The sequence below is a fragment of the Sciurus carolinensis genome, chromosome 5 (genome assembly GCF_902686445.1).
Source record: "Sciurus carolinensis chromosome 5, mSciCar1.2, whole genome shotgun sequence".
NCBI classification, from domain to species: domain Eukaryota; kingdom Metazoa; phylum Chordata; class Mammalia; order Rodentia; family Sciuridae; genus Sciurus; species Sciurus carolinensis.
Genome location: NC_062217.1, coordinates 152,212,540 through 152,227,444, shown reverse-complemented (window position 1 = coordinate 152,227,444; position 14,905 = coordinate 152,212,540). Strand labels below are relative to the sequence as shown.

The following is a 14,905-nucleotide window of genomic DNA, read 5'->3' as shown; positions in this document are numbered from 1 at the left end:
TTTTTTTTTAAAAAAAGGAATAATATAAAACTATGTTGTCTACTCACCTGAGAAACCTCAATTCCTCAGTTTTGGAGTCACTGTCTGTAACTATCTTTGATGTTGTTACACTTACTTCTACACCATCGACAATAAATTTGCGTGTTTTCTTCAATGTTTTCTTTTGTCTTCTTGTTTCCTGAGTAAGATTTTTACTTTAGTTAGGTTTTGTATAAGGAATAGCAGAGGAAGAAAACATTTTTTTCTTTAAAAATAAAAACAGATACACAAGCTCTGACAACTACACATATGAAGAACATAAAGCAGGGAGACTCCTCTCTAGAATCAGTTACACCCCTTAAACACTGATCCCCACTTCATTCTACGGATAAATTCAATTTTTTCTTAAAGTGAAATTGGGCATTTTGTTGTTGTACATACATAACTTCTATTACACTACATAATTAGGCACAGGTGATTGCTTTACATAAATGGATAATTAGTATAATTTACATGTCAACCACTTTTTCTTCATCTTCTCCATTTCTGTGGTTTCTGCCCCTTTTAGAAGTTTTCCTACTTCTTTAAAATATTTTTTTATTGATGGATCTTTATTTTTATTGATTTATATGTGGTGCTAAAAGAATTGAACCCAGTGCCTCACACATGCTAAGGGAGTGCTCTACCACTGAGCCACAACCTCAGTCTATGGTTTCTGCCTTTTTACTGACAAAACACTTTAAAATGAATGCCTAGGACTCATCCCTTAAAAACTCTAAATCTACAGGTCAGCTGGGAATGTTTTGTGAAAAGGCTCTCAGGTTAAGTTTTAAACACTGTCATGACAGGGGATCAAAATCTATTTAAGCAACAGTAATACTATCAACAGCACTCCTCCATCTACCAGAGATGTATGTGTGCTTTTAGAATTACTAGAAAGACAGTGCCTCTACTGTACCCCAAAGTACCTAACCTGACTACTAGCAACTGCCTAACAACTCCTTATCAAGAACTGTTGATTGCTCAACAGGCACCCAAAATTTTTTATTTGTGAACAGAAGTAACAAATCTAAAACTCCTACACTCACATTTTGGTAAACTAATGTATAAAGAACACACTTAGTTTCGATATGGAGACAGGTTAGAGTAGAGAACGCAAAAGTGAAAACACTAAACTCAAATGCATTTGAATTTTATAGTTTGCCTCCGGCACCTTTTGATCATCTTTCTGAAAACTCTCTTACCCTTTCATCCTCCAGGTACCCCTATCTTCATGCTTCTCTCCCTAGCCCTGGACTATACAGTAGCCTCCCCAGACACCCCCTAAAATCAAACACTTGGCATGTTCCAAAAAGCTTATCTGCCTCCCTTAACCTCCAACTTTCACTTTTCTTCAGTTCCTGCTAAAGTACCTACAATTATTATCTCCATATTTCTCATAGAAGCATTTGTATTTTTAAAAGAGGCTATTAGGTCGGTGAATGAATTTTGGATTGGTGGAATTTCAGTTGGCAAAACAAAGTAAACTTGAAGAGGAAAAAAAAGAAGACAATCCAGGCCACGTAACACTTTGGAGTAGACAAGTATGCCGATTAGTCATTCTGTGGAGTTCTGTCCCTAAGGTCAATTTTCCTAGGTGGCTTATGCTTGTCAATCTCCTCTTATTTATCAACCCAAAATCCCTTAAGTATTTTCCAAAGTGTCTCTATTGGAATCCCACAGGATCCTTTGATACAAATAATGATTATCAGAACCCTCCCATATAGCTCCCCTGGTAACACCTAAGCACACTAAAGATTTAAGAATTATGCTCTAAAAGTTCCAAATGTTCCCCCACCCCAAAAAATTAAAATTAAAAAGTTTTCAGAATTTTTAAAAATCTCCAAGTGTTCTGGGTTTTAGTTTTTGTCTGTTTTCCCCACAATGGTTCTCATCAGGCAGTAGCAATGGCTATAAGGATGCAAGAGTGATCATCTGTATGAGCCAATGGTAAGTAGAGGACTGTTTACATTCTAAATGTGCTTAAAAACAGATCATCCAAAAAAAAAAAAAAAAACAGATCATCCTTTCAATTTCTCAGTTCTTTCATATATTAGTCATCATTCCCCAAATTGCACCTAGATTATGTGCAATAAAAGAATGTAAATCAAACTAAGCAACTATATGCTGTTATCTACATTATATGTACAAAAACAAGTAGGTTCTAAGAAAAAACTGAAAGAATACACCCAAAATCTCTTTTCTTGGTTCTTTTTGACTGCCATAATAACCAAAAAAGAACTCAGAAGGTTAAATATAACACTGATTTAATGCTGTTTTATTTGCATAACATCGATAAACTAAAATTGCCAAATGACAAAGAAAAACCCAACAAAGGACCCACATGTACTTACTTGTAAAGATATTGACCCACTGTCTTTAGTTTTACTTAGGAAGCTAGAGATGGATAAATTCAAGTCAATGCTGCTATTATCAGCAGTGGAACCAGTGCCTGAATCAGTATCATTTTCTTTCTGATTCTCAGATTCTGGTAGCAGTATGTTTTCAGTTTTTGATAAAGCACCTATTTCTCCTTTATTTTCTTCAGAGTTGATATTAATACTGGGTATTGAAACAGGCTGAGGTTCACTGGGTTGTGAAGTTGCAGGAACTTGAGGTTCTATTTTAATTGGCACTTCACATGGAATTTCTTTCTTCTCTGTATCTATCTGAGCAGTGGCTTCCTGCGTTTCACTTCCTATAGCCTTTTGTTCAGTATCAATCACTGCACTTCTGACCTCTATTTCTTCAGTGCCACTTAACTCAGTAACTTCCTCAACTTCATTTGTTCCTAGTTCTCCACTGGTCTCCAGCATGTTCTCTGAATGGGTGATTAGTTGTTCTTCACTTTTAACTTCTACAGATCTTTCATCTATCTTTTTAGTCTCAACTATTTCTTTAGTAGGAAGAACTTCCTTAGTACCACAAACCTCAGGATCTTCCATGGGCTTACTTATTAATTTTGGAGCTACTTCAACCACTTCTTTCCCATCATTAGTCTGAGCATCCCCAATATTGTTTTCAACTGCCTTCTCAGCAACATCTATTGCCTCATTTGTCCCTACCACATTGCTTCTATCATTGATCATATCTTTTTGAGTTCTGTCACCTTTTTCCAATTTCTCTAGGGTATCTTCCTTTGTAAGCCCAACTTCATTGTCAACTGCCTGAATATCTGCCTCTTTTTCTCCAGTCTCCTGAGAAACTAAATCAACTGTCTGAATAGTAGAATCTCTCATTTCTTCAGATTTTATAAGTTTATTTTCAAGTGTCTGTTGCTTATCCTGATCCTTTTCTTCCTCAGGTTGCAAATTATGTTTATTATTTGTTTCTACAGTTATTGTTACATTATTCTCTTCTCCTTCATTGACTGAATTAATGCCCACAGTTTCATGGTCTTCTGTGTCAGGCAGATTTTCAAGCTTGAGTCTCTTCTCCTCTCTCCCATTCTCCTGGATTACTGTTGGTCTATCATGGTATTCAGACACAGCTTCTAAATGAGCATCATCTGTATCCTCATTAGTACCCTCCACAGCGTTTTCAGGTTCATCAGTAATGGGTTTTTCATTAAGAACTTTGCTGCTAAAATTATCCCCAGAAGAAATGCGTTCTGTTTTTTCTGAGACAGACTCCAAAATGCAAGCATTTTGTGAAAGTTTATCTTCTTCTGAACTGGCAATACTAAGGTCAGAGGAGGCACGCTTACTTGCAGGTATTGGCTAAAAAAGATTTCATACGTTTTTAATTAAAATAGGACTCAATATGGTGATCAAAACAATGTTTATACATAACAATGGTTTAATATCTATATTCAAAAAATGTCTATATTCAATAGAAGTTACTGAAGTTATAAAAATAATTTAAGGAATTAACAGTTTTCAATAATAAATATGAGAAAAATAAAAAGCAAGAAGTCATTATTAACTTCCCTTTTAAAATTAAAGATTTTGTACTGCCACCCATAAGTTATTCCTTAAATATAGGTACAACTCCCCACCTCAAAGTTCAACTCTAAAAACTAACTAAATAAAATTTCCTTTCTAAATACTGACCAGAGAATTTTCTGTTTCCTCATCATCATCTTCCTCTTTGCCATCTTCAACTTCTTCTGTTACTTCAGCCTTTGCCTCTGCTATCAATTCTCGGATTGGTTTGTTGGAATCAACAGTAACAAAGGGATGCTGTTGAGCATTAAAAAGAGCATATTCAATAACAACTGAAATACGTGCCTGTAGAGCAAGTTTCAAACACACAAAACACACACACGCTAACAGGGTAAAAATATAAAATATGGGTAGGAAAAACATAAACAACTTCAGAAAATATTACATTTAGAAAAGTAAGAAGGGTGCCCTGGGGCTGTAGCTCAGTGACACAGCACTTGCCTAGTATGTGTGAGGCACTGGGTTCGATCCTTAGCACCACATAAAAATAAACAAATAAAGGCATTCTGTCCATCTACAACTACAAAACAAATTTTAAAAAAAGAAAGAAGGGGAGAAGGTTGACCAAAAGAAAGGACTGCCTGCAACTGGATTTTTTTTTTCCCCAAAGAATCTGAGTTAGGTCAGGCACTCACCTATAATCCTAGCACCTGAGAAGGCCTAAGGTAGGAAGATTGCAAGCTCAAAGTTAGCCTCAGGAACTTAGCAAGACCCTATCTCAAAATAAAAATTAAAAAGGGCTGTGGATGTGGCTCAGTGGTTAAGTGCCCCTGGGTTCAACTCCTGGTACCAAAAAAAAATTTGAAGTAATTTTTATCAAAAATGCTAAGGCCTGTTATATCTGGGTATTAGAAACATAATCTTTTCTGTATACTTAAAATTTTCTTAATAAAATTTTTAAATTAAAATTTAAAGCAAGTTTCAAGTTAGTACAACTCCATTCTTAAAAAAGCAATAGCTACATAAATTCTATCAAATCCTCAATAAAGCTGGGTGTGGTGGTACACGCCTATAATCCCAGCTGAGATAAGAGAATCACAAGGTCAAAGTCAGCCTGAACAACTTAGTGATACTCTGTCTCAAAATAAAAAGGACTAGAGATATATCACTGTGAAAGAGCACTCGCCTAATGTGCGCAAGGTCCAGGGTTCAAAAAAGCCTCAATAATAATAATAATAAAACTACAAAAAGCTTTTTAGTTCCATTCAAAGTATCTATAATTACCTATTATGTTTTTGAGATGGTTCTAATATTCTTAAAAGTAAGAAAACATTTTATTCATCTTTGTATACTCAACACTTAACAGTGCCTCTCATAGACTAAAACTTTCAAATGCAGGAGTAGTAAAATAATACTAGAATGTGTACATTGAGGGATATACTTGTTCCATACAGCAAGGCAATTTTTTCCTGCTTTCCTCCCAACCCCCAGATAAATAGGTTGGCCTAATATAGTACAATGTAGGAGTTACACAATTCATTCTAATGGATTTGTTATTCTGTTTGTCTATCTACAATATTAATTATTTGACAAATTTCTATTTCAAATATTACAAGCAGGTCCTACTAACCAAAATTAAATTACCTGATCACTTAAACACCATTTCTTAAAAGTCAACAATATTTACTACTGAACACTTTCACAATAATTGGCAATAAAAATTAATTAGTTCAGGGTCCCTGTCCATGAGGAGCTTGCCTTCTAGTAATTAGAGAGATATAAATGGAAATAACTAACAAAAGGAAAAGAACATAATTAAACAGAATCAAAAAGCACAACAGAAATGGCTTATAAGCTGAATTTCTCTTAGTAAAGGCAGCATGTTTGTAAAAAGCAAATGTTGACTACTATAACCATATATTTCAGCTTTCCACAGAGAAACTCAAGTGGAAAGAAGATGCAATAAATAAATCTGAAATCGTATTATTTTGAAAAGATGTTAAAACAATGACTTGCTATTATCATACTATCCCTATTTTACCTGCAGTAGTTGAGATGTAGTCCACCTGGCATCCACATTCTTTTCCAAGCATTTCTTTAGAAAATCCTTAAAATTTGAAGACCTTCAAAACAAAATTTTAACAATGACATTCTATTTACTTTCTTGTTATTAAAATCAAACAAAATTCTTTAATAAACTATACTTAAGTTTAATGATGTATTTAATCTTATTCATTTACCATGAAGAAAACTAGCTAATGAGTATAAGATTTTATAAAACTTATTCTTCTGTAAATACATATTAGACATAAATATATAAGGAGGTACATAGTTGATCACTGAGTTAGTCATATATTCATAAGTATGCAAAAAAATCTCAAAAATTATCCTATTATACTATATTTTAAAAGTATGTATCAACCACATATACACATTACTTTCTCACACCACAGAAAATACCCTTTTCATGCAGAACTCACTCAGATTTTCAAATACATGGGAAAAGTCAGATATAATTTTTTGGTTTTTTTTTTTTGGTACTAGGATTGAACCTAGGGGGCTCAACTGCTGAGCCATATTCCCAGGCTTTTTTCATTTTTGATTTTGACACTAAGTTGCTCAGGGCCTTGCTAAGTTGCTGAGGCTGGCTTTGAACTTGTGATCCTCCTGCCTCAGCCTTTTGAGCTGCTGCTTGAATTACAGGTGTGTGCCACCATACCTAGCTGATATAATTTTTTGTATAGTCATTAAGTCTTGAAAATATAACCAAAATCAATTTTCTGATTCATGTAGTTTTTATACCACATTCCCAAACTTAAATACCCTTGGAATATTAGAAAAATGAAATGTTAAGTTTTGCTTCCTAAAAAGTTTTGTTTAGAATAATTTACCATCGTGATGGCTGTGCTAATGTAGGAGGTTCAGATTTTGCTATTTTTAGCAGCACTCGCATTGGATTTAATTCATGATGAGGTGGTTCTATCTCAGCCATTTCTATTAAAGTGATACCCAGGGACCAAACATCAGCTTTGTAGTCATAGGGCCTGTCCTTCGACGTCTCACACATGACTACTTCAGGAGCCATCCTATGAAGACAGAGAATTTGAAAGTTAGGATGTTTAACTTAAGAATCATTATTGCGAACCACACACATGGTATAATGATTATTATCTGATATTATTACTGAATAATAACTGTTGACATAACTAATACTGTAAATTCATAAAAAATACCTACCAATATGGTGTGCCAATAAAAGAATCCCTTCTTTGAATTGTCCTTGTGTTTTTAGCTGATACTCCAAAATCCGCTTGAAAAAAATAAGCATACATTAGCATTAATGATAGCTTTTAGGCATAGTTAACTATATTCAATGGGGCAGGGAAGGGGAACATTCCTAGAGTAAATAAGGGCATTCTTATTAAAGGGTAAATAAAATAGAAATTTTAAAAACTCTAATCTTGACTACACAGTACCACTTTCCAAAAGCACTGCCAACGTTTCCATCCTTAACACACTTAATACCACCATCTTCACACATCTTCAGATGATAAATTCTTCAAAATTGCAAATGAAAAACAGTAATTTCAAAATAGAAGAGTTTATGTACTTCAAAACAAACACCAACTAGTGCTACAGGATGCAATTAAATCAACTTTTTTTCCTATGGTGTAAAAAATAGAAATCTACCAAAGGAGCCTAAAAGGATAGCATTATGATTTGCCAACTTCCTCATTAAAAAAAAAAAACTATATCAGAAAAAAACTGGAAACCTTGTGTTTTCTGACTTAAAATATAGAAAACAGCAACATTACAGTTTTATCAGTTGTCAACTCCACCTTTTCATCTCAGAGCTCAGATAACTGCTAAAGAACCAATTCATTGTTTTGAAAACTAAATTTTATTTAAAAAAAGAATAAAGCATTTTTCCTATCTTTTCTATATGAACTATAGTTCTAAATAGCCAAATAGTTAAAGAGAACTGTCCTCTTATTAAAAAAATGACAGAATTAATTTTTCCACCCCAATCAAAGAAGAAATCTAGGGTATGAAGCATCTAAACATCAATAGCTGCTAACATCAGAAAAGAACAAAAGGCAAAAATTGGGTGTCTCTTGATGAAATAATGCAAAACCATCTATATGTTTTATCTAAAGGTAAGACTTGAGACTCATCAAGACTTTGGATTCAGTTACCAATTTGAAGGACATATAGAAAGGAAATTACTGAAATCGTCATTAAAATGCAATCAGCAACATGTAGTTGGAGGGAAATGCTATAGGTCAAACAGCCCAGGTCCCATGAATCAGTGTTTTCCACCTTGCTTTCATTATCATTCCATCATTCCACTTAAGGACCCTTTTAAGATAAATTTTCCTAATCTTCCCTGTCCCCATAACAATTTAATCCACACACACACTATATATACATGTATATATAGATCTGGATCTTTGAGGGAATCAAAAACCACTATACCCCATGTACATATATAACCATATGACCAGGGGGATTCTACATCATGTTTAACCAGCAGAATGAGAAATCATACTCCATTATATACAATGTATTAAAGTGCATTCTACTCTCATGTATAACTAATTAAAACAATATCTTTTTTAAAAATTAGGTAACAAACCACTATAATGTCTAAGATACTTTGCCCCCCCCATTAACCAATTATTGCTACCTTGATGGTGACATTATTGCCTCCATAAGAATGCACACCATCATGTCAAGAAAGAGATGTAAGCCGAGTGCAGTGGTGCATGCCTATAATCCCAGCAGCTCAGGAAGCTGAGGTAGAAGGATCATGAGTTCAAAGCCTGCCTCAGCAACTTAGGGAGGCTCTAGGCAACTCAGTGAGACACTGTGTCTAAATAAAATACAAAAAAGGGCTGGAGATGTGTCTTAGTGGTTAAGTTCCCCTGAGTTCAAACCCTTGTACCAAAAGAAAAACAAAGAAAGAGATATAGGAGATTCTGCAAATTAAAGGAGACTTAAAAAGAAAAATTTATATATGGGTAAGTTTAAACTTTAATGTCTAGAGATGGACAATGGTGACTGTGCCATTAAGAAATGCAAGGAAGTCATTGCTATAAAAGTAGGACAAAGTGTAGAGGGGGGAGGGACAGTGACTGAGATGGGCAAACAAAAGAACTTCTGGGATGTCTGACAAAGTTTAATGTTGTTTTACATAGATGATGATTTCAAAAAAACTCTTGCCTACAAAGCTACAAAGTCACTAAGTTATATAGTTTTTTGTGTGGTTTTCTTTATCTGTATTTATGTCACAATAAAAAGGAAACAAATTAGTTATACTACCTGTATAGATGTCATGACAAAGTAAAATAGTTATAACCACTGGCATTAACATGGCTGTTCCATGTATTTTGTCCTTTTCAAAATGCGCAAATTCAGACTCCATCACTAGATTTTATTTTTACAATTTCATATCTTGAGTATACTTATAGTAGGCTGTATCTTCCATTTGAATTTATATAGATGAAATAATCCCCAATCTAAAATCTACATCTAATTCTTACAAAGTTCATCACTTATTCTTTCAGTGTAGAAAAACAAAATTAAAATACTGGTACTTACATTACTTTAGAGGTATCCTTTTCAAACCCAATGTTACTTTGTTAGTTTATCCAAGGTACCATATTAATAAAAAAGAGTATAAAACTAAACACGGAAAAAAGAAACCTGCTAGATTTAAGTTTTGGAAATAAAGATAAAACTGAGTTAGTGGTACTATACTATATAATATTATATTCTAAATGTAAAATGTTTACAGGTATTAAATCTATTCACAAAAACTTAAGGGAAAAAAAATTAACCAGTCTTTTAAAAGTTTGCCCTTTTCAAAATAAAAAACTAGCTTTTCTTTCTTTTTTTAAAAGTGTTATATTAAAAGCCTATAGGAATTCTGGGAGCTAAAGTATATTTATCCAAGGAAGTATTTTAAAAAGCTAGTAAGGAGTAATTCTCCATATTTTACCTATTTGAGTAGTAAATTAAAAAAAAAAAGTTAAGAAACATACAGTGTAAATTTCAGAACACAAATTCATATGTTTTATTTAAGTGAATAACTTACCCAATTTAATATCTCCATCTAAGGTAAAAAGAATGTTGCCAGCTTTTAGATCTCTATGGATGATTTTATTATCATGTAAGTAGTTCAATGCCTCTAAAGTCTGCTTACAAACTACTTGTATTTGGGATTCAGTTAATGGTCTCTCAAGTTCTACAGAAAGTAAAAAAAAAAAAAAAAAAAAAAAAAAAAAATTTCTTTTTTATTTTAAAAATCTCCATTTTTATACAATGAAAACATACCAGTGAGCTATATACCTTTTGGTGTATACCGTCACTGTGAACTTGTCAAAAATCATATAGAGTAAATTTATTTTACAAGAACTAAATATCTACAAAGATTACTTTCATGATATATTATACTCAATATTTCATTTTAAAACTACAATTATCCAAGAATATAAAAATAATTAATTTATTAATTTACTGAACTTCACTCAACAATTATATTACACATACATATATATAAATGGTTGAAATCCTTTTATTCTTAAGTATAATTTAAGATGCAAACATAAAGAATAAAAAGGTATTTACCAAGCATCACAGCATCTACTGCTCCACCTGCACAAAATTCAATGAGGATCTGCATGCAAATAAAAAAGCATGTGTCTAAAACTACATTGAGTTTCAGAATTTATTCTTCAATTCAGCAAAAAAGTAAAGGAATAGTTACCAAATAATCTGGGTTATAGAAACAATATTATGCTAAACATGAAGATTTTCTTTGTCAAAAGAATTACAAGTTTTAAGTGATATACATTTAAGAAAACACATTATGAAAGCATGTGAGTTTTTGTTAATGACCATTTTTAGTGTACCTGCTTCTCTAAAATTACCAGGTACACAGTTTTTATTCTATTAAATGTCCACTTTTTTCATCATGGAAAGGTTTATTACTCCCATGTTAAAGTAACTATTGTGGATTTAAGTAATCAAATACCTCCATTCTTTATTAAGAATAAATCATAAAAATACACATACAGGCTTCTCTCAGCTTAAAACATAGAAAAATACATAAATGCAAAGAAGTCTCTACCTTTTTTTACTATGATACTTTATTTTTCCAGGTGTTTGCCAATTATAATTATTCACAATGTCATTATATTATGCCAAAAATAAATTAGAAGGTATATCATTATTCATCCTCTAGAGAGTAAACAGATTCATAAAGGTTAAGTGATTTATCCAAGCTTCTAACTGGCAAGAGTAGGATCAAAAAATATAAGTCTTCTGCAGGACATGGTGGCGTATATGCATGTAATCCCAGAGACTCCCAAGGCTGAGACAGCAGGATCACAAGTTCAAAGACAGCCTCAGCAACTCAGAGAGGTCCTAAGCCACAGTAAAACTCTATTTCAAAAATTTTTTTAAAAGGGGGGGGGGGACCTGAGATGGGGGCTGGAATGTAGCTCAGTGTTCCCTGATTCAATCCACAGTTCCCAAAAAATGTGTGGGCAGGCACATTGCACACGTTTGTGTTTGTGTGTGTGTAAAAGTCTTTTGATTTCCAGTCAAGTATTCTTTATGTTGCTTATTCTTCCCTCCTAACACTTTGCTTCTTTCATCAAAGAGAAAAGCTAAAACTCCATTTTAAAAAGCTCTCTTGATTAAACTGTTAGTACAGAACAAGTGACTGACTAGTTATCATAATGAATATTAACATTTTGCTTTTGTATCTGTGCCTATTTTCTTAAAAACGAACAAAATTTATACCTACAACCTCAGCCACTATATAATGCACTGAAGTTGAGCCTGGTAATATGTTAAGATATTTAACACAATAATTTTATACTTTACTATATAATTTGCAAAAACTTGAGGATAAAAATTTATAAACAACTTCCAGAAAACAAAGAAAACTTAAATTTTAAATAAATACTCAAACTATAAATAAGGACATCTAATTTCATACTTTGGAAAATTCAATATTCTTAACCAAGTTTTTTACCTGGATCCAATGTCAAACAATCAGGATGAAACTGATATAATGGAAAACTTAAATCTGAATACCTGTTGAAGCTGAGGGTAATTATGTTGTAAATGACTTGCACAGATCAATTCTCAATCAAGTTATATTAGTAACAAAATAAAAGAGATACTATATAAAATAGATTTTTTACACCCTCTTTAGGACAATTATCTCATGTTAGCTTTTCCACAGATCAACAGGAAACACTTACCCAAAGATTGTTTTCATAATAGAAAGCATCTAGAAGCTTGACTATGTTTGGGTGATCACAAGATGCTAATATATCAATTTCAACCATATAATCTTCAAGTTCTTCTTCAGATTTGGTGTCAATCACCTTTGCAGCCGCTAAAACATTGGTCTCTTTATTCTGTGCCTAAAAATGAAAGTACCAGAGTGTCACCCTACATATGCATACTTGTTAAAATTTATTTATTTTAGAGCAGTGTCAGCTTCACAGCAAAACTTAGTAGAAAACAGAATTCCTTTATACCCCTTGCTTCCTCCCCACCCACACAAAACCTCCCCCACTAGCAAGTCTGCACCAAGGTGATAAATGTGCTACAACTGATAAACCTACATTAACACATCATTATCACTTCAAGCCCATAGTTTACATTAGGGTTCACTCAGTGCTGCTCATTCTATTACTTTCAACAAATGTACAATTGGCATGTATAATATAACAAAAAAGTTTTAGTGTGTCCTAAAAATCCTCTGGTCATTCTCTTTTCCCTTCCCCCCGCCAACTTCTGGCAGTCACTGATCTTTTTATTGTCTTTTTAGCTTTGCCTTTGTCATATGTTGGAATCTTTCAGTCTGTAGACCTTTCAGATTGACTTCTTTCGCTTAGGATTATGTGAAGTTCCTCCAGGTCTTTTCAGGGCTTGAAAGATCTTTTTTTTTTTTTTTTTTTTTTTTTTTTTTAGTACTCAATTATATTCCACCGGTTTATTTGCCCATTCACCTGATAAGGGACATGTTGATTATTACCAAGTTTTGGCAAATATGAATAAAGTTGCTATAAACATGCATGTGCAGGTTACTGTGTGGACATAAGTTTTCAACTAATTTGGGTACATACCAAAGAGTGTTAAGTGTTGGATTCCATGGTTTGTTTAGTTTTGTAAGAAACTTACAAAGTGGCTATATCATTTTGCAGCAATGAATGAGAATTATGTTTGCTGCAAATCATCATCAGCATTTGGTATTCTATGGTTTCAATTTGCAATTCCCTAAGGATATATGATGTGGAGCATCTTTTCATAAGTTTATTAGCCATGTGTTTATCTTCTTTGGTGAGGTATGTGCCCAAATCTTTTGCCCATTTTTAAAATTGGGTTGCTCATTTCCTTATTGTTGAGGTTTTTTTGTTTGTTTGTTTCCCCCTTTCTTTGTTTTGTTCTGTTCTGGTTTTCAGTGCTGGGGACTGAACCCAGGGTCTGGCACATGCGAGGCAAATGCTCTACCACTGAGCTTCATCCACAGTTCTTTTTTAAATTTTATTTTGAGACAGGATCTAGCCAGGGCTAGCCTCAAATTTGTGATACACCTGTCTCAGCCTCCAGAGTAGTTGGGATCATAGGCATGCACCACTATGGTCAATTTACTGTTTTTGTCTGTCTGTTTGTTTGTTTGGTACTTAGGCATTTGAACCCCGGGCCAGGCATGCACTTTACCACTGAGTCACACTGCCAACCCCAATTTATTGTTGAGTTTGAAGAGTTCTTTGTATATTCTGAATAACATTCCTTTATTTCATATGTGCTTCAAAAAGAGTTTTCCCCCACATGTGGCTTGTCTTCTCATTCACTTGACATACTATTTTTAAAAGATAAATAGTAACTACAACTTCTTATGCATAGTGCTAAGTGCTTTATATCCACAAGAGTTAGCGCTTTAAATAACATGCTTTAGGGGAGATCCAAGATGGTGGACTAGGGGGTGACTCCCGTCGCTCCAGAACTCAGGATTCAAGAAGGGGAGGTATTGAGAGACTCGGACCAACATAGAGCCGAGGGGTGAATCTCTCCCACTGGATGAATCTCAGCCGGGCGGCAGGCCTCTTGGAGCAGGGCAGGGCAGCAGGAGTCTTCCCCAAGCAGCCCTGCTCTCTCCGGTGGCAGGCTCCATCCACAGCCAGCTTCTAGGAGCAGGCCCGCCCAGTGAGAGCTTTTCCTACAGAGCCAACCCCAAGCCCTGAACCCAGCAGAGGGCCCCGGCCCGCAGGCTGCTTCTGGGACCAAGGCAGGTCAGGGAGAGGCTTTCCCTGAGCAGCCTGGCTCCCTCAGGCGGGGGCAGGCCCTGTCTATATCCAGCTTCTAGGAGCAAGACTGCCCAGTGAGAGGATTTCCACACAGAACCAGCCCCAAGCCCTGGACCCAGTAGCGGGCTAGGGGCAGTTTTCTTCAGAAGCACTGCATTATCAAGTTCCTCTAAGACTTCCAGGCTACTGAAGGCCGGGAGGTGATATACTGGAAATCTACAGGGACACTATAAGCCAATAGAGGAAATCTGTAATATCTCAGAGTCCCACTGATATCTGACCAATATGAGAAAACAAGGGAAGAAAATGTCCCAAACAAACCTAGATAGTATATCAATAAAACCCAATGACAGCACAGCAGAAGAAATGGCAGAAAGGGAGTTCACAATGTACATAACTAAAACAATCAGAGAAGCAAACAAGGAGATGAAAGAGCAAATGCAGGCATTGAAGGAGGAGATGAAAGAGCAAATGAAGGCATTAAATGATCGCACCAATCAACACTTAAAAGAGCAAATACAGGAAGCAAAAGATCATTTCAATAGAGTTAGAGATACTGAAAAAAAAAAAAACCAGAAATCCTTGAAATGAAGGATTAAACCCAGAATAGCTAAAGCAATCCTTAGCAGGAAGAATGAAACAGGGGGTATCACAATACCAGAACTTCAACTA

At 34.5% G+C, this 14,905-nt stretch overlaps 1 protein-coding gene across 3 annotated transcripts in view; it reads right to left on the bottom strand.

Annotated features, from left to right (window-relative positions):
- The window catches only part of Slk (STE20 like kinase), a 61,156-nt gene that overhangs the window by 21,836 nt on the left and 24,415 nt on the right, over window positions 1-14,905 (bottom strand). For 2 of the 3 annotated variants that reach the window (XM_047553830.1, XM_047553831.1), the window contains exons 2-10: window positions 12,179-12,343; window positions 10,533-10,581; window positions 10,000-10,149; window positions 7,140-7,212; window positions 6,794-6,988; window positions 5,944-6,025; window positions 4,071-4,199; window positions 2,373-3,737; window positions 48-178 (exon numbers count right to left, since the gene is read on the bottom strand). In XM_047553830.1, coding sequence (XP_047409786.1) covers window positions 48-178; window positions 2,373-3,737; window positions 4,071-4,199; window positions 5,944-6,025; window positions 6,794-6,988; window positions 7,140-7,212; window positions 10,000-10,149; window positions 10,533-10,581; window positions 12,179-12,343 — 2,339 coding nt within the window. The remainder of the gene's footprint in view (window positions 1-47; window positions 179-2,372; window positions 3,738-4,070; window positions 4,200-5,943; window positions 6,026-6,793; window positions 6,989-7,139; window positions 7,213-9,999; window positions 10,150-10,532; window positions 10,582-12,178; window positions 12,344-14,905) is intronic. The other variant, XM_047553832.1, reaches the window with a different exon arrangement.